Source organism: Thunnus maccoyii, chromosome 17 (assembly GCF_910596095.1).
Source record: "Thunnus maccoyii chromosome 17, fThuMac1.1, whole genome shotgun sequence".
NCBI classification, from domain to species: Eukaryota; Metazoa; Chordata; class Actinopteri; order Scombriformes; family Scombridae; genus Thunnus; species Thunnus maccoyii.
This window is the reverse complement of record NC_056549.1, coordinates 13049285-13068408: the sequence shown is the minus strand read 5'-3', so window position 1 is coordinate 13068408 and position 19124 is coordinate 13049285. Positions and strand designations below refer to the sequence as shown.

General features: G+C 40.4%; 1 protein-coding gene across 2 annotated transcripts; it reads right to left on the bottom strand.

Moving 5' to 3' along the window:
• Positions 1–1764: 1764 nt before the first annotated feature.
• On the bottom strand, positions 1765–18959 carry tmem200a (transmembrane protein 200A). Of its 2 annotated transcripts, XM_042390009.1 has the most exons (5): positions 18234–18959; positions 5426–5563; positions 4941–5209; positions 4094–4257; positions 1765–3554 (listed from the first exon to the last, which is right to left on the bottom strand). In XM_042390009.1, exons 2-5 carry the CDS (start codon positions 5554–5556, stop codon positions 2436–2438), a joined length of 1683 nt encoding a protein of 560 aa, XP_042245943.1. In that variant the 5' UTR covers positions 5557–5563; positions 18234–18959; the 3' UTR covers positions 1765–2435. The 2 variants fall into 2 exon arrangements, with proteins under 2 accessions (XP_042245943.1, XP_042245942.1); XM_042390008.1 differs by lacking the exon at positions 18234–18959 and having other exon boundaries at positions 5426–6751.
• Between the last annotated feature and the right edge of the window lie 165 nt (positions 18960–19124).

Here is a 19124-nt window from a genome sequence, read left to right as displayed (position 1 = left end):
TCCATTTAAAAAAAAATATGTATTAATCAGTAATCAAGGTAATTGTTACCAATCAAATATCAGGGATTTCTCACATACTGTCTAGGTTTGTGAGTAGGTCTATGAATGATAGACTGCTTATCCTGAGTGAAATCTAATCAAGAACAACATATATATATTATATTGTTGATCCATAGTTGCAACCAAAACTTATTACAATAGTTCTTGGGAAAGGGCAGCGATATTGTAACTGCAGGGAAACCTGCACTTTGATTCAGCTCTTGCTGTAGCGTATTGACAGTGTAGTAACTGAGTCTATCTACCTGCTCTTTGTGTGGACCAATCTCTACATCTACTTCTATCTGAGGATCAGACAGACACAAACACACATAAACCACCTTTAAAAGAAGTACTTTACCACTAACATCAATACCTGTTGGTCTTTAAACCTTGTCGCTGCAGTAGATTGTAAAGATAAAGTCAAGATCCTTGATATTATTATTGTTGTTTTAGAGCTTTTTCATCTGATATTAAACTGCTCATTTCTCAGGTTCTGCCTTGACCTTATTAAAAATTATCTGCCTTTATGTCGCTGCTACACGCTGAGGAAGAACCTTGCTTAAAGCGCCTTCAGTGTGACCTTGATTTCAGCGGCAGCTGCTGCAATAACACCTTGTAACACTGAGAATAGCAATTTTCAAAATCTGTTATGATGAAACGGTGATGTTGATAGGTTTTCAACATAGTGAGTCCCCGGGGCCCACAGGTGGTCATTTGAGTGGGTCTCAGGGAAACTGTGGGTCCCGGGCTGTTAACTAACTTTTTTCACCATCCTCCTGGAACCATCTTGAATTTAAAACTTTATTTTTCTACATTATCATTAGTTAAAATCATTAAAGTGACCTTTAACTGAAATGAAACATCATACAAATGATTAGATGATAAATCATCAACCTTTTTTATTTAAATCCATCTGAAAAGATTAGATTAGAGACTAAATCTGTCACACCACAAAGGACTCTCACAAAGTGAGGGAAACAGATGAAATAAAAATTGCTTTCAAGAAGCAGAACATAAAATAGATTGTGATAAAACATTTTAATGGTCCTCTTTCTCTAAAGAGTACAAACGTCCCTCTGCTTAGTCACTTAAATAAACCCAAATCTCATGAACTGTTTCATCATACTAATGTAGCTTTAAGTTTAGCTTTCTTAGCTAACTTAACAACACTACCACACATTAATATGCAGTTTATGAGGCATTTTTCCCCACTGAGTGATGAGTTGAAGAAGCTACCTCAACCTCTAAAAGCTGGAGGAACTGTAAGGAGGGAGCAACAATTCATATTTCCCTGCAATCACGATGAATGGAAGATTGAATAATTGTTTTGATTGTTCAATGGTCTTAAAAAGTCAGATGGTCAGTTTAACCCCCAGACGGCTCAACTTACTCACTCACTCAGATCAATTTATGTCTAACCTGAGGCAACTTCAGCCACAGGAACACTTTGTTGAGAAGTTATATTTTCAGGCTTTTTTATCATAGATGCATCCGTACAATTTCATTTGATAGGAGACATCCTAGAATAAAGGTAGATGTTTTTATTCTACTTCTGTCTCAGTTTTTTCTTACCTAGAGAAAAATATACGTAAAAATCGGCTCATCTTACCCCACTCTTCACTGATGCTATCCATTGACTGTATGAGAGCTATGCTATGCACTAACATGCTGATACGCTAAATGCGATTAGCATCACAACTTTTCCAAACTGCATAGAATTGTGTGTGTGTGTTGTCAAGGAGGTTTAATAAGAACTGTGTGTGCTAACAGTGCACAGAACGTGCAGTCAGCGAGGTTTCTTTTGTTTATTTCTATGATTTCAACACGGATTTGTTCACAATTTTAGCATTATCAGGGAGAAAATAGTTTGTGTCCCCTGGACATGTTGATAGTGAGTTTGCTGCGTCCTTTCAGATTTTAACGCTTCAGAGACGCGGGAGGCGTACCTATCAACATCACTGATGAAACAGTATTGGTCCTAAAGCCTTGAGTCCAGGTTGAGATCCTGTTAAAACTTTATTAGAAGTCTTTTTGTATAAAGTAGACTGTTGATGTGTTTTCTATTGATCCCTGTAGGGAACTTCTTTTTTCACTTGCCAGACAACAGGTCAGGGTCAGCTACAGAACAGCACCTCTGCACCTGGTACAGTTGGCATTCACTGTCTTGCTAACATGAGGCCTGAACCTTTTACTGTGCAAGATGGTCCGTTATTCACTACTCTCCAAACCTGCTACTTGAAAAGTGTCTTTGAAATCACGTTTGTGTTTCATCTCTTGAGGGTGCAGCTGTTAAACTCGACAGTTTCCCATGACACAAACGTGCTGTACACTCAAACTTTCTGGAGAGCAATTTACAGAACAGGACAGAAGTGTCTTCAACCTTCAGTTCAGCGTCCTCAGAATCGAGTCTCTGAGCTGCCCCTTTTCAGCGCGCTGCTGTTAAACTCGTCATGCTCAAAGCTCAGATTATTATGTGACCTTGATATCATTAGCAGCTTCTCTCGTTTACTGTAGTCACGCCTCACTGTCATCGACGGTGACACATCCAACAACCTCTCCCCTTGTTCCTCCCTGTCCTCCAGCCTCATGTAGCCTTTACTGCTGCCCCGATTGCCACTGTTACTCCGGCTGCTGTTGCTACGGTCGAGGCGGGGCCAGCTGGGGTGCTTCCGCTGCTCTGGATGCACGCTGAGCATGCTCGGCCTACGCTCCAGGTCCAGAGATTTGGAGTGGCTGCTGAGCATGTGTAGAGAGGAGTTGGAGCCAAAGTCACTCCTCGCTGCTCCTGGGGAAAGCCAGCAGCCTGAGGTAGACGAGGGAGCTGGGGAGAGGGAGGTAGAGGAGATAGAGGAGCAGTGGGATGAAGAAGAGGCGGAGTTACTCCGGTGTAAGCCTGGCGGTTTGGAGGCCTTGGCAACAGATGCTACAGGAACCGCCAAGGACTCCATGGAGCTCAGAGGTTGCGACCTCTCACCGTCTCTTCTCTCTCCTCCTCTCTCCTCCTCGGTAATTGCCTCCATCTCCGGTTCGTCAATAACGCAGTTGTTGAGTTTTATAACGGGGAGAGTGAACGCAGAGATAGAGGAGGAGACAATGGAGCGAGCATGGTGTCCTCCCTTCTCCCCATCTCCATCCACAGACCACTGGTGGCGTACAGAATCCGAACGAGCCAACCCGAGCCCCGGGCCGCAGAAGGGCCGATCCTTGTAGAGCGGCGCCAACAGTCCCGCAAAGCTACAATCCAACTTAGCCTGCTCCCTGTGTCTGTGAAACTCCTCGTCCCCTAACAGCACCTCCTCCTCCTCCGTAGACCCTCCTCCCCCTCCAGCCCGAGAGAAGGAGAGGAGGGAGTTGCTGGCCATCCGAACCGCGGCGGCATTCTCGGCGCCGAAGGCTCGATGATCCCCAACTTCTCTCGCATAAGTGCTGTTGCGGTGAAGGTGTTGCTTTTGTTCTCTCTGCCTGAGGTGATGGATGTCGATGACTGTGGAGTACATGTCTCTCATATGGATTATCTAATACAGAAGAGAAATCATTTATCACTAGAAGCATTTGTAGATCACCTGAGAATGTTTTTAGCACTCCGTCATAACATTATTCTATAGTTATACATTTGTGTATAACTATATTAGATGTTTGTGACCTTGGAGAACATGTTTCTTATATGAATTACCTGGAAGGGGTAGAGAGAGTAGGAAGGGATTAATTGAATCAAGACAGGGAAGGAGAGGGCATAAGAGCAGAGGAAATGTGATCTGGGGAAGATTAGAGAGATATGGGAGGAGGGAGGTTGGAAGAAATATCATCTGCATGTTAGTTATGTAGAGATGATGAATACAGATGACGGCAGTGTGCTTGCCCCTCATTGTGTATAGAATAGAAATGAGAAACAGGAGAGAGGGATAATAACTACATATTCTATTTGCTTAGGCTTTTACAATTTAAATATCTGTTTTAAACATCCTTTCACGACCTTTTCTAGAACCATTTTCTGCATAAATCGGCGTCGTTGTATGCTCCAATATGTGGATTAATCTGCTGTTTTCTGCCTTACCTTAGTTTCTCTGTCTCTGTTCTCATGAAGAATGGCATTAGCACAGATGAAGATAAAAATCCCAATGCCCATGGTGAAGGGCCCGAGCATCTTCATCCTCTCGGAGTGACGATGCTGTTCCAAGAACCGCGTCAGAGCGCCCCCAGTCTGCTTGGAGGGTGTACCTGCAAACATGGAAGGGACCATCTTTAATATAGAGAGCAAAGAATAGTTTGAGTTTATAAAACATGGAGCACGAAAAGAGGCGTTTAGAAAGTATTTCTGAGACACATATAACCGTTTCTTTAGTATTTAGGTTATAGGTGGAGTCAGTCATTCTGGAGAAAGATTGTTGATATAAACAAATACACCCCTCCCTTCATGCTACTTCAGAAGCCCCACCCGTGCATTGCCAAGGCAACGACCAAAAGAGAAATATGGCGGAATTCAGGGTGACTCATCAGCTGTAGAGTCACTTCTGTTCCTCTCACACATTATCACGAGAGATAAAAAACAGGAAGAAATCAACAATGTTTGTATTTATTGATTCATTGATATGGTTAATAAGTTGAAAAAACATATACAGTGGGATATTTGTGTGACTTAAACAGCTGCCTGCTCAGATTACGCTTCACTAGACACGACAGAAAGAGACTCAGAGCATTAAAAAAAAAACGTGGGGGGTCTCCGTGATACTGTATCAGATTCAGCATTGGTTTGATACATTTAATATAAGGGAAGCCACATCCACTCTCTCTCCAGTTCGCCAGCTCCTCCCCGTGAGGAGATATTTATATATTTGACAAAAAGTGTATTGGATTAGAATCGCTGACTTTACCTTTAATCTTTCTTTTCTTTGTTCACTTACCTTGAACATTATGACTTGTGCTAGAGTTACCCACGCCCCCCTCTGTGACGGCAGATGTTTTGGCTCCTCCTGGAGTCGCTGTCTTAGATCCTCCTCCGGTCGGTGTTTTGGCTGAGGACATGGTTTCACTGTGTGGCCAGTAGCCCAGTGTTGCCATCCCAATCCCTATGGCCAGGATGACCAGTCCCAGGAGGAGGAAAAACCCAGAGGCAGAGTAGAGGCGGAGCCTGCCGCGCACCACGACGACATCAGCACGTCGCTTCCGCTTTCTAAATGAAAAGTGATGAAAGAAGACACAAACCCTAGTTTTTATACAGAGATTTCAAAAGCATTTGTTTGTTTTATGGAACATAAAAACCAGTGTAGCTCATGAATCACATGTGAACTGTTGCCTGTTTCCTGCTGCCTAAATTATTTGATTAAAAAGCTCATAGTGACCTTTGTATAAGTATTGAATTTTCAAAAAGGATGCAATCGATGATCACCTGGGAGCAGCCTCTGGGGTGGGGTTTCCCAGGCCTGGCGATGTAGGTGGTATGGACCGGTGCTGAGAGCGGGCAGAGTCTTGGCGTTTTAGCTTAGCCAAGCCTGTTAGTACACCTGCTGCTGCAGTCATACTTAACCTACAGATACACAGAAGTAATGAGTTAAACATCCCCTCCAAAACATGTTTTAGGAGATTGTGTCTAACATGTTTTTTTCCACAAAAAACGTTCAGTTACCTTGTTAAAAATCCTTAAAACAACATCTTTCTCCATCATTGAAAATTTTAGAATCTGCAAATATTATTCATTTGAAAAATTGACCTGCTGGTCTTCAGTACACACACACATGAAAAAAACATGTGTGTAAAAATGCACATATGTATTCAAGCACAGCCAAAGTCTCCCAGATGCTCTGAATATAAGAGACGTGAGACACTTAATATGCAGAGTCCAGCATTTCTCTCAGTCATGCAGATTAAACCAGTTCCAGGGAGCACAGCTCTGCTTGTCTTATTTTACACAAGTGTGTCGCCTCACGTACAGCAGTGACTTTTCAGAAGCTGCAGGTGACAGGTTGTTATGCACTCTTACAGGGAAAGTGTGTCAGACTTTTAGCGTCTTTCCAGGTTTGATAAATGTTGTTTACAGTCATGCAGCTGATACAGATTTAAGCAGACAAATATGTACACACCAGGGACAACAGTCTCTTCTGTTCACTGGTGATCCTTTGTTGTTCACTGTCAGCCTTCAGGACAACATGGGCCTACGTTTGTGTGTGTGTGTGTGGGTAAATAGTCATGCATTTATCCCTGCAGGATGTTTGTTCAGGGAGATCGAGACAGAGAGAAACACAGATGGCTCGTGATTTTCTTGGGTAATTTATTTGAATTAATATTCTGCATTTGTTGCGTTTACATTTATATGTTCACTGATGTTGTCTATTTTATATAGTTTTTGCAGTTATAAAATTGGAAATACAGTGCTGCCGTTCTGACATAATATTCAAATGAATCATCGTCTGCTCACCAGCTGCTCAGATGTCTATTAATAGTTATTGAAAGGAAGATGGCTCAAAACAAATACAGGCTTATTTCGGGAGCCTTCATTTGGGTTTAAATGCCTGTTAATCTGGGCTCACGTGATCATTAGCATTGTCCTTTTAGCACTAAGAGGTTTAAACAGGCTTTATATGATGTTCAATAAGCAAGGCACACAATTTGAATGGTCATTCCAAGAATTCCTTCTCAGATCGAATTCTGGCAAAATAATCTCATTGCTACAGATTAACTGACTGTTGGGTGTCATGTTGCTGCCTTTGCTCTAAAACCTTTTTGGTTTGAAAACAGCTGACATTACATCACAGAGATTGATCCCCAGCAGTTGAGGGTCAGCTGCCATAGAAGTGAACAGCCGTGGAGCGGCGATGAACAGCTGTGCCCCACGTTCACAAGCAATTTGACTGGTGAAGAAATTTCAAACTTTTTTTACAATATTTCCTTCCCTCCAGTCAGTGCTTGTCCTTTAGAATATGATTTTGATTTGATTGTGATGCTGTAGATTCAGTTACATTATGATTATACATATGTGATACAATTGCGACGTTATTTTCAGTTACAGTGGAACTGTGATGAGATTATGACGCATTATTTTGAGTTAGAATGTAATTGTGATGCAAAAGTGATGGCATTATTTTCAAATAGAATGTGATTGATGCAATTGTGACACATTATGTTCTGTTAGAATGTGATTGTGACACATTATGTTCAGTGAGAATGTGATTGTGACACATTATGTTCAGTTAGAATGTGATTGTGACACATTATGTTCAGTGAGAATGTGATTGTGACACATTATGTTCAGTGAGAATGTGATTGTGACACATTATGTTCAGTGAGAATGTGATTGTGACACATTATGTTCAGTTAGAATGTGATTGTGACACATTATGTTCAGTTAGAATGTAATTGTGATGCATTATTTTCTGGTAGAATGTGATTGTGATGTGATTGTGACACATTATGTTCAGTTAAAATGTAATTGTGACACATTATTTTCTGTTAGAATGTGATGTGATTGTGACACATTATGTTCAGTTAGAATGTAATTGTGATGCATTATTTTCTGGTAGAATGTGATTGTGATGTGATTGTGACACATTGTGTTCAGTTAGAATGTGACTGTGGTGCTATTGTGACACATTATGTTCGGTTGTAATGTAGATATGATGTGATCTTGACACATTAATTTTAGTTAGAATGTAATTGTGATGTGATTGTGACACATTATTTTCACTTAGAATGTGATTGTGATACGATTGTGACACATGTTCAGTTGTAATGCAGATATGATGTGATTGTGACACATTATTTTGTTAGAATGTAACTGATGCGATTGTGACACATTATGTTCAGTTAGAATGTGATTGTGATACGATTGTGATGCATTATGTTCACTTTGAATGTGAGTGTGATGCTTTATTACGGTTACTGTGTGATTGTGATGAGATTGTGATGCCATATGATGCAATTATGATGTATTATTTTTCAGTCAGAATATGATTGTGATGAAATTGTGATGTGATTGTGAGTGTGTGATTTTCAGGTAGAATGTGATCGTAATGCATAATTTTTTTGTTAAAACGCAACTGATGTGATTGTGATACAATATTTTCAGTCTGAATGTGATTGTGATGCAATTTTAATGCATTATTCTGAATTTGAATTCAACTACGATGTTATTCTTTATTTATTCAAGGATGTTACCATCACATTATTCTTCTTCTTTTACTTCCTTTCCCAAACAGTGAGAGTTTGTGTTTATATGCGTGTGACTATCTGTGTATTTAAGAGGATAAAATAGATTTTAGCATGGGAACAAGAACACAACCATGACCTTCGCCTGTCTATTTTTTTTTAAATTTCTCACACTCCTTGCATCCACCTCTCCCTCTATCTCTTTCTTCCTCATGAACACGCTATCTGTAAATCTCGTCCTCTCTCTTCTATTCTTACCCTCTGTCTGTCTGCTAATGCATTCTGGTTGTGACCCTGAATATTTTTTTTCCTTCCCTTACTTCCTTTTACTCCAAATCTCTCTCTGTTTGTCTCTCTCCTCCCCCCCACCCCCCGTCCTCTTAGATCTATTTTTAATCTGTCTCTAATACTGATTTTCTTTTATTCGGTCACTTTCCCCTTTCTCCCTCCTTCGCTTTCTTTTCCGTCATATATCTCGAAGCAATAAAGATTTAGAATCAGACAAAGCTTTTAGTATTCAAAGTAACTGTCAGCCACACGCAGTAGACCAGACGTTCTCTCCTCCTACCTTCTTTTCTCCTCATATTTTAATGTATTTTTCACGTCAGTCATCTTATGGCTAATACTGCTGAAAGAAAAGTGCTTGACCACAGATGGTGAGTCACACAAGGACAAACACAACCAGCCTCTTTTTCTCGTGTTTTCTGGCTTCCTTCTCACTCCGTCTCTTTTCTTTCTTTACTTAGTTCTCTTCTCTCGCTCCTTAGTGTGCGTTAAACAGGATCCCACACAACTGAAAGAGAAGGAAGGCATGGATGGGAGTAGGATAGAGGGAAGGAGACGGGGATGACAAAACTAAGAGGAAAGATGAATACAGGAGAACACAAGAACATGAGGACAAGGGTGGATCGATCAAGATGGAGTGAGGAAAGGGAGAAGCACTTATTTATATAAATGCACATATAGTAGCAACACTGAGTCATGACCGGAAGCTGAACAACAAAGAAAATAAGGTAAAAAACTATTTTGAAGCTTGTTTTGAGGAGACAAAGTGGGGGGTGATGAGAGAAAAGAGAGGAGAGGAGAGAAAGGTCTGGCAATAAAGGAGAGTGAAGTGCTTTTCCCGCCAGTGATGACAGGACAGAGGCAGAAAACAAGCCAAGTGCATCTGTAGTTTTAAACAAGGCTGAAGTGAGAAATAAGTGGAGCAGAGATAAAGAAACGCTGTTGTAACAAACACACCAGCCGTCTAATGAGAAACCACTCAGGTTCCGATACAACAAGGCTTTCTGCTATGGACCTGTGCACTATTCAGTAACAACGCTTGTGCCGGTTGGCAAGCGGTATATAAATCTCTTTTGTGTGCAAAATCCTTTAGCGTGATATGTTTCATGATGACATACACAGCCTGTATGAATATTAATGTTTATTTCCACCTCCGATCAGATAAAACTTATAAATAATGTGATATCCACTGCTCCATTTTCCATTTCACTGCCTTTATAAGCAGTTTTTCTAAATTGGTGCTTAATGAATAATTAATTTGCCTCTGCGTGATCACCGTAATAATGTCTAAATTGCTTCCGCTGTTTATCTGTGCATAGCAGCAAGACAAGAAAACTATTAAAACAATTTAATATACTTCAACCTTCAGGGAGCAGATTCCGTCTTGGAGACGTTTAAACACTTAAGAGAGAGATAGAGAGATTCTTTCAGTACATGTTTTAAAACTACTCCCACTCCATCACGTCTGTTAGAGCAGAGATTTCCCCCCCTCTACAGTGTAACACTTCCTCTTTGAGATTCCTCGCTGCATGCGTTATGTCTTTGAGTGAGGAGATGCCTTTTGTAGCATGATAACAACAAGTTACCTAATCTATAGGAGATGTCATGTGATGTATTGTCCCTATAGCAACCACATGTGCCGCTGCTGGGTGGCACGTTCCTATAGCAACGACCAGCTGTGTGCATAGGAATGACAGGTATATCATTATCACCGTATCCTATCAACAAAGGGGGATATTCCCCATGAATCTTTTTGATTTCTGTATTTATTTCTATGTTCAGATATTGGGCACAAACAGAAATGTCACAGCATATGTTCTGGGAGGATTTTACTCCTTTTCCATCAATTTCTGAGAGGTGTGATTGGGAGGAGGCGGGAGGAAAGGAGCTACAGTAGAGCAGAAATGAGGGAGATGGATAGGGAATTTGAAAGTAGGATAGTAAAGAGATACGGGGGATGAAGAGAAAAGGTGAGAGCAACAGTGAGTTTGGCATGAAAGGTGGTTGCAAAAAAAGAAAAAAAAAACCTTTTTACACTCTCAACATTCACACATTGGCTTTGCATTCAAGTGTTAATTGCATCTATTTTATGCAATTATGCTAAAGAGCTACAATTCTGCAGTCTTCAGTTCCTCATAGGAGAGAGAAAAACCCCCAAAGGGAGCATGGAAGAGGAAAGACAACTGGGCAGGTGTGATGGATAGAGAAAAAGAGAAGGAAGGAGTAAGGCAGGGAAGGAGAGTGAAGATCTGAGAAATTAGGACCAGAAGAAGACAGCCAGAGTGGGAAGAGAGAGAGAGAGAAAAAAGAATGAGGTGCTTTGAACTGTGTAACAAACTCCAGAGACCTTTTTCGACTCTAGAAGCACACTGAGAAAAGTTTGTCTGTAAATGATTCACTTCAGTGAACTGTGTGCTAACATGGCATGGAGAGAGGCATTTAATATGGACACAGATGGAGTAAGAAGGCAAGTGGCGAGGAGAGGTGTAATGAGAGAGGAATGAGCAGGCAGATGAAAACGGAGAGTAGAAGAGAGACAGAAATTGGCATCCTGTATGTCTCCCATTATAGTCACAGTGGCTCATGTATTCTTTCTGTTCTTTAAGCTATTCTGGCAAGAGTGTGTGTGTGTGTGTGTGTGTTCAGGGTACTTTTTTTCAACCTGAGCTGGATTTAATGGAGAGACAAACAAAGCCCCCTGCTGTTGGCGTTAAGGTCATCTGCAATAATATCAGTGGTGGAAGAAGTATTCAGATCCTTTACTTAAGTGAAAGTAGCAATACTACACTGTAAAAATACTCCACTACAAGTAAAAGTCCTGCATTCAAAACCTTACTTAAGTAAATGTAATTAAGTATTATCAGCAAATTGTATTTAAAGTATCAAAAGTAAAAGTACTCATTCTGCAGAAAAATGGTCCCCGTCAGTGTTTTACTATTATACATGATGTTTTTGGATTAATATTATTGCTGTATTAATGTGTATGTTGCATGTTACTGCTATAGTCGTGGCAGGTTGAGCTAATTTAACGACTTTGATCTACAGTAATGCATCATATTCTATAAGATCATTATATGTTTCTAACGTTGCTGTCCTGAGAACCATGTATCTCTAAAAAAAAGTCAACTCTTCATGAGCTCAGGAAAACAGCCCTGTTTTCACACTTGTGTCAATGCATTTTCCATCTAATCCAAAAGGGTTTTTAGATTGTTTATTTAGTTTAAGACGTAGGAGAATTTTCTCAACCCATAAAGGAACACTTAATCCATCAGTTTATCACAAACATTGTTCACAATCACCAAATTTGGAAATACATGGTTTTCACTGGACAGGAAGGGTATGACGAATTGTAATCTGAAAAGTAACAAGTAACTACAGCTGTCAGACAAATGTAGTGGAGTAAAAAGTACAGTATCTGCCTCTGAGATGTAGTGGAGTGGAAGTATGAAGTTGCATAAAATGGAAATACTCAAGTAAAGTACAAGTACCTTGAATTTGTACTTCAGTACAGTACTCGAGTAAATGTAATTGGTTACATTCCACCACTGAATAATATGATACAACGAGCTGGGGGTCAAACATGCAGGAATACCTTCAAAACAAGACCAGTCCGACACTACTTTCCAAAAAAAAAAAAAGCGGAATATCAGAGGCCAGTTTACTTTCTCTGTCTCCTCTCCTGTAAAGAGTGATGGAGAATTACCACAAGAGTCAAAGGCAAAACTGTAGTGAACAAAATGTGATCTTTGCACAAAATGTTCTTTATTTTAACTAAAAATACTGAAATAAAGAGGCTGTCAAGGTTTTTTTAATGGCCCTGTCAAACTTAAGTGCTTCGTTTCAAAGTACACCTACGCCGCTGTTGAGCATCATACAAAAGGAGATGGCGCAATATCACAAATGGCTCTCAGGTTAGTGGAAAAGAGTGTTTACACACTTTCATTCGATAAGAATGCTATTTTTCTTGCTATTCAAGTAAAATCTCAACACATTCAACTTATTCAGTGAGACAGCTGTCATAACTCTGCCATTTAAAGTCAGGTCATGTACTGTAGTGTACTGTTGTATGGTAAAGTGGATTAACTAGGGAAAGCTTTTTTAATGTCTGTGTTTGAGGATCACACTGGTGGTTTTGCATGTTTTAGAATTTAACTAATAAGTGATCAGTCCATCACATTATCATTGGTTTGAAACGCAATTACAATCAGGTACGGTTTTAAGAACTCTCTTGTTGGTTCCTTCCAAAAAGCTGTTATTGAGCAGCAAACTATAATGCCAGAAACACATTATGTCCATGTTTGCTATGTAATTATAGAGTAACTTTGGCCAAATACATGTTTCCTGTTCGGGTTTAATCTCAGGATTTGTTATTTTTGTACAAGTTGATTTTCATCACATGCTTCTATGCAAATATGAACTCAAACCAACAGCAACCTCGAAGGAAGGAAGGAAGTCAAATTAAAATTTGTGTTGTTTGCTTTGGAAAATGGTCAACAGCAACATAAAGTTAAAAAGGAATTGTAATTAATGGGCTCACACATGCAAGACCACCATTAATATGATCCCTTTTAAGATTATTGATCTGCTTCTCCATGTAGTATGTGACAGAAAGGTGGACGAGAGAAAATTACATGATTAGGGTTAGAACACACAAAGCCACACGTCTCGCTAATTTACATTGTTGATCCTTGAAGAGGAAATCTCTCTTTGCTTTTCCAGAAAGGTCAGGAGCAGAGGAGCATCCCGCAGCTGCTTGATCAAACGAGGCGATCTCAATCACCCTCGCTGTGGACGTGGTGTGGGTTAAAGTTACTACCTCCTTAAAGTTAAGCAACCTTCATCATCATAGCAACAGTGAACACCATGACAATCGTAGTTACGTTTTTTTCTTCCAACTGTTCTGACTCACAGTTGGAAGCGAACAGTGGTCTCCTGGAGCAAAGCCTACTAAGTCCACTTTTTGCAAGTTAGTTACAAATCTTGCAGGAGTTACGCAAATCTAGGGTTACCATCTAGACACGACCATCCCAAAGATCCCTCCACAGTCAAATCTCTCCATACATGTGCAGCAAGGATGTGAACCTGGACCACCATGAACAAACTGGCTTGAGGAGGAATCACCATGTCGAACCTTGTTGTCTGCAGTGGTGGGTAAGTATTTGCCTCTAAGTAGTGAATTCATATTTTTGATCAGCATTTCACAACTGATTTATGTTATTTCAGAACCATCCAAATGTTTGGTAATAAGCTATTTTCTTTGAATTTTTTTGTTTGTTTGGAAAAATTAAGAAATTTAAATGAAGGAATGATGAGACTAGTCCTTACTTCTTGTTATTGCCAAATGAAAGATGATGCTACAGTAGATTCCCACCATGCAATCTAGCTACAGTATGGCATCTGCTTTTCTCCGTGCATGTGTAAGAGAAACATGATATTTTGGAAACTACAGTCTTAAAGTTGTCAGTAACCCTAACTGAAAACTTTGTACAAGCATACAATATCTACTGTGTTGTTTGAGCCAAAAGTCATTAAAGTTTGACTAAGATGTTCCCTTTTCTGCACAGACACACAGGTGTTTTCAGTTACTCTGGCTGATTAGACCTCTGGTCATGGTTGGAGGTGGTAAATCTGTGGTGGGAGTTTCCATGTATTATTAAGACTGGTTGTGTTCCAAAACCCTCGGGGATTTAAGACGCCGGCCATGTAATCACAACATCCCCGTTTGAGTCTGACCAGGGACCTTTCTCTTTCTTACCCTCATTTCCTGTCAACTCTATACGGTATGCTATTGATTAAAGGCAAAAATGCTTTAGATACTTTGAATATATATACAGTACCAGTCAAAGTTTGGACGCACTTTCTCATTCAAGGGAATAGGAAGGTGTGTCCAAATTTTGACTGGTACTGTGTGTGTGTGTATGTGTGTAATCAGAGATTTAATGTCATACCATCTGCCTACAATGCCGCATGCACTCTATCTAAGTGGGTTGTTTTTTTTTCTTTGCCACTCGAGGTACATACATAGATAAAAGCTGCACAAAATCTCATCAGTGAAAACACCTGTGGGTCTTTGGGTCTGCATGGGAAACAAGCAAAAAATCTGTAATGTAGCAGTTATCTGATTTTTCAGAGTTCGGTTGGTTCACAACATTCAACATCTTGTTTTCTGTAATAACACTTATCAGAATTGAGTCATAGAATCAACCAAAATGAAATATGATCGCTCCAAGTTTAGAGCTGGCTGACTCCAGTTCTTGAGTAATCAGACCTCTACATGAGGCTAATACATGACTGGAGTCTCTGCTTTGACTGCATGTCCTTCTCTGGCTTGTCATTCCTCATAGAAGCAGACTTCCATTTGGTTTTTGAGGTTTAAAAAAGCATTTTCATATTATTTTTATTGAACGAGTTCCTAAATTCCAATGGAAATTGTGTATCATTTGTCATAACCCGGCTCAAAGGCCATGACAGAAACTGGAAGGGACACGCAAAATGCCAGCAAATTTTTTGTTGGGACTTAAATATCACTTCCTATCAGTGACAATAGAGCAGGCAGGAGGGATGAAACGAACGCTGAGAACACTGAGCAGATAGAGGAGGAGGGGGGGGGATGAGCAAAGGGTAAACAGATAGTCAGCGTGTGTTTTTGCACTGCTTTACGCCTACAGACTTACGGTCAAGGGTGAGTCATCTGTCTGGAGAGTATGTCACTTTGTGTTTTCCCGCTGACCTTTCAGCAGCACATTTTCAGATGCAAGCTCTCAAGTGTCAAATAAAGCACCCTCTTCACCATCTTGTTTGTGTTTTTTCCTCTCATTATTTTGATGATACATACTGCATTTCTTTTAAAAATGTCTTGCATCCTTCACGCTGAATCAATGTCATTGCCTCATGTGATAAATTCAGCTCTACTCAATTGAATTAAGTTTTGAATTGAATCACCAGATGCTAATGCCAGGCGTGTGTGTGTGTGTGCGCGTGTGTTTTTGTTACCTCATCGGGATCTTTTCTGGTTTAAACAGCGACCTTGTCGGGACAAGTAGTCCTCATGGGGACCAAAGCCCAGTCCTAATGAGGCAAAACGTCATTTCTGAGGTCCTGGTTGAGCAGTGCGGAACTATTTCACCTAAATGAACGTCTGTTACATTCAAGGCCTTGCCAAACGAGCTCACACAATGCTGATTAAGCCTATCACCGCCAGATAAATCTCTCTGTATTTCACAGTATACCAGAGTTTTTAATCTGGTGTCAGGTTTGACATTCTTGCATTAGCCGGATGAATGCATGAATGCTAGTCTTGTGATACCAGACAATCGGAGATCTCCACCTCCCAAAGTCTCAGGATTTCTAAATGCATGGTAGTTGCTTGAACGGTGACGAGAACGGCCGCTAACAAACCTATACTCCTTAAATTTTGTCAAGGACATGCTTACTGGAAATAATGCTCTCGCTCCCATTCACTGCATGTCGCCACCCTAAAGACCTTGGATTGGTTCTGCAAAGCAGGGTTGTTTTTTTTTAACTTCTAATTGTTTCCACCCAGTATTAACAACAAAACCTGTGAGATTGTCCTCAGTCTCTATAAGAGAGCGTTTAGACATACATGCAGACTTTACATTTTTACATTTGCATGCAGATAAATGCAGACTTCTGCTGACCGAGCAGGCTAACTTCCAGTTAGCTCTCTGTTACCTTGAAAGGGGATAAGATAATTTGATCGTGTGGCTCTTCTAGACTTTCTTAATGCTATCTTAATGCTATTGGACCAAATGGATCAAATTCTGATAGTGAAACGATTCATTTTGTGGGGGTTGTGTGATTTACCCACCATTTTACAGCCATATCAGTAGCAACAGAGCATGCGACAGAGGACGGACGTAAGCACGTTGACGGTGTTTTTGTAATTACTGTCAAAACGGGGAGATAAAAGTCCCACACTCCAGCTTTAAGGTTAGCGTTAGACTTTAATTGGTTATGGTTAAGGTTAGAGTTGGGGTTTTGGTTAAGCTGTCCACAATGAATGGAAGTCAATGCAAGGTCCTAACAAGGATAGCTGCACAAACCTGTGCCTGTGTGTGTGTGCGTGTGTGTGTGTACCGGTGTGTGTCCCCTGTTGATTTGAGCAAAAATGACTCATTCTGTCTTCCTCACAGTCTGTGATTGTCAGTCAGTCACCCACACTCATCCTGAGGCACAAGCCCTGCCCTGCAGCAGTGGTTCCCAGACTGGATTCCTGGGTCCTTGTGGGGTCTATGCTGTAACTTTAGAGGCCCTACTCTTTTTATTGATTACAGCAATATTTTGATTCCCATAACAGCTCTAATTTGATTCTGCCTTTAAAAAAAACTTTGTGGTAATAGGAATTAAATCCTAAATCAGATAAACCACATTATTTTCCTCAGATGGGGGTCTTTAGGATGAAATGTTATTATCAAGTGGTTTTCTGTGGGCTTGCACTTACATTATCTCTCTATGGAGGTCTTCGGGGTGAAAATATGAAGGAACTATTGACCTACCAGAGGGATATTTAAACAGGATTATCCAGTTAGTGATATCTGTGAAGGAGGATTAGCCGAGATGTCGCCTGACTTCTTAATGGTTCTCAAATTAAACTCTCTCTGCAATGTGTTTGGCAGCAAAAGATGTCTTACCTTTAGCCATTTGGCTCAATGAGTAACTCTTCTTTTTGAAACAGCTCTTAAGGTGAGAGTTGCTCTTAAGTCATCTTTTGAATCACACTAAACATAATAAAAGCAGTGACAGAGCTTGTGTTGTGAAAGTGCCCCTCACCCCCATGTTATTTTGACGTTTGAGCTTCACTGTGCTGCATGAGCAGAGTTTGACGCTAGAGGGATGGTTTCACAAGGGGGAAAGTTTCTCTGTGCTCGCCTTAAATCTCAGTTTAAGACATGTACCTACTATATGTGCATGATTTGTGACATCACAACTAGCCAATTGTGGTCCAGTATGCAACCGACACAAGTGTGACGTGGAGACGTGAAGCCTTCAGTGCACATACACTGAGAATGGTCTTTTCAGTGAAGTAGGAGACATCTTGTGTTCAGCAGTTAAATTTTTGAAATGAAAAACATTTGCATGTGTATAGATTCTGGATATTTTAATGAGGGAGAAGGTATAGATGTAACTTTAAGAATTGTTAACAAGGCGATTGAGCTTTTTTTTTTTTTTTATAGAAAAACCCCATCAAACACATTTTTTCAATGCAATTGTTTAGATCTTTAAATATAGCTTGAAAGGTTATGACTGAAGGCACACTGCAAGTGACTCTTTAATGGTGACCTTTGACCCCACTTTGAAGTCATAAATATACACATCATGCCATCTTATGGTACTATAAAGTTGATTAAAAGACAGAAGGCTGGCATGAACAGAGAAACAAAAGACACAATGATCAATGAACTGATGGTGGACTCCCTCCCCAATAAACCATTCAATAAATAAAACAGAGACACACATCATTATATATGCTGGACTGCCTCAGGTATACTGAAGCTCATCCTATCCAATAACACATCATGGATTACTGTGCGGGAAACTGATAGATAGATGTAGCCACTAATAGGTTTCAGACTATCAGTCTGTGAGGAGCTGATGGTTCTTGTTAAAAAACTTCCCTTTTCATCCAATATTTAACCAAACGTCATTAAACATGGATGATAATAAAAAGATAGACTGTAGAGCTGTCAACTCGAATTAGTTTCATGGGGAGTGTTTAGAGTTGGAGAGGTCAAACACAGCTCAGTTCTTACCTTTACAAAAGCCGAGTTTTCACTGTCAGTGTGCCATTAGGCGTGAAGGTGGATCAGGCTGCAACCTGGGGGAAAGTAAAAAGCCATCTTCCACTTTAAAGGCTACTTCCAATTAAATGCCATGTCGGAGAAAATGAAGATGACAGGAGACAGTTAAGCTCCCATGCAGGGACACAGTCTTTACTACATCCAAGGTCAATACAATTTGTCCGGATCAAATCGGGGCGAAGTGTCTAATTTGGTTACTTTATTCAGCACGGAACACGTTTCGTGCCATATGGAGAGTACGTGCGCTCAGGACAACGAGGGCGGTGAAACACGCTCCTAATTACGACTGAAAACAGGAAAATCCTTAAAACAGATTCCGGCTATTTAAAGTCGTAAACTCGCTGCTTGTAATTCCCAAATGGGGAAAAAAATATTCCTTGTTTCCTTGGAAAGAATAAAAATACCACAAAAGCCGCTGATGTGATGTCCTTCCTGGCAGACTCGATGCGTAAAACTCTCGCTATCCCGGTTTTCGCATCGACAAAAAAACTTGATTTCACGTCAAAAAAAAGAGCCAAAAAAATAACTAAAGCACAGCGGAGAATCTTACGAGTTTCAAGAAAAACAGTTAATGTTTTAAACCAGCGAGTAAAGCGTGTTTTTATTCCTCTGAGCCGGAGAGAGAAACAGCAGCTGCGTCCAATTCTTCCAAAGCGCTTCTACGCTTGTGGGAATGCGAGAGGCTTTCTCAGAGGTGTGTGAGTGTGTGTGTGTGTGAGAGAGAGTGAGATGGAGAGAGAGAGATGAGGGTGAATGGTTTGTACGTGCACTGGGAGGATAGTTGTGTGTGTGTGTGTGTGTGTTTATAGAGGGGAACAAGGCACTGTGCCATGCTTTGCCTGC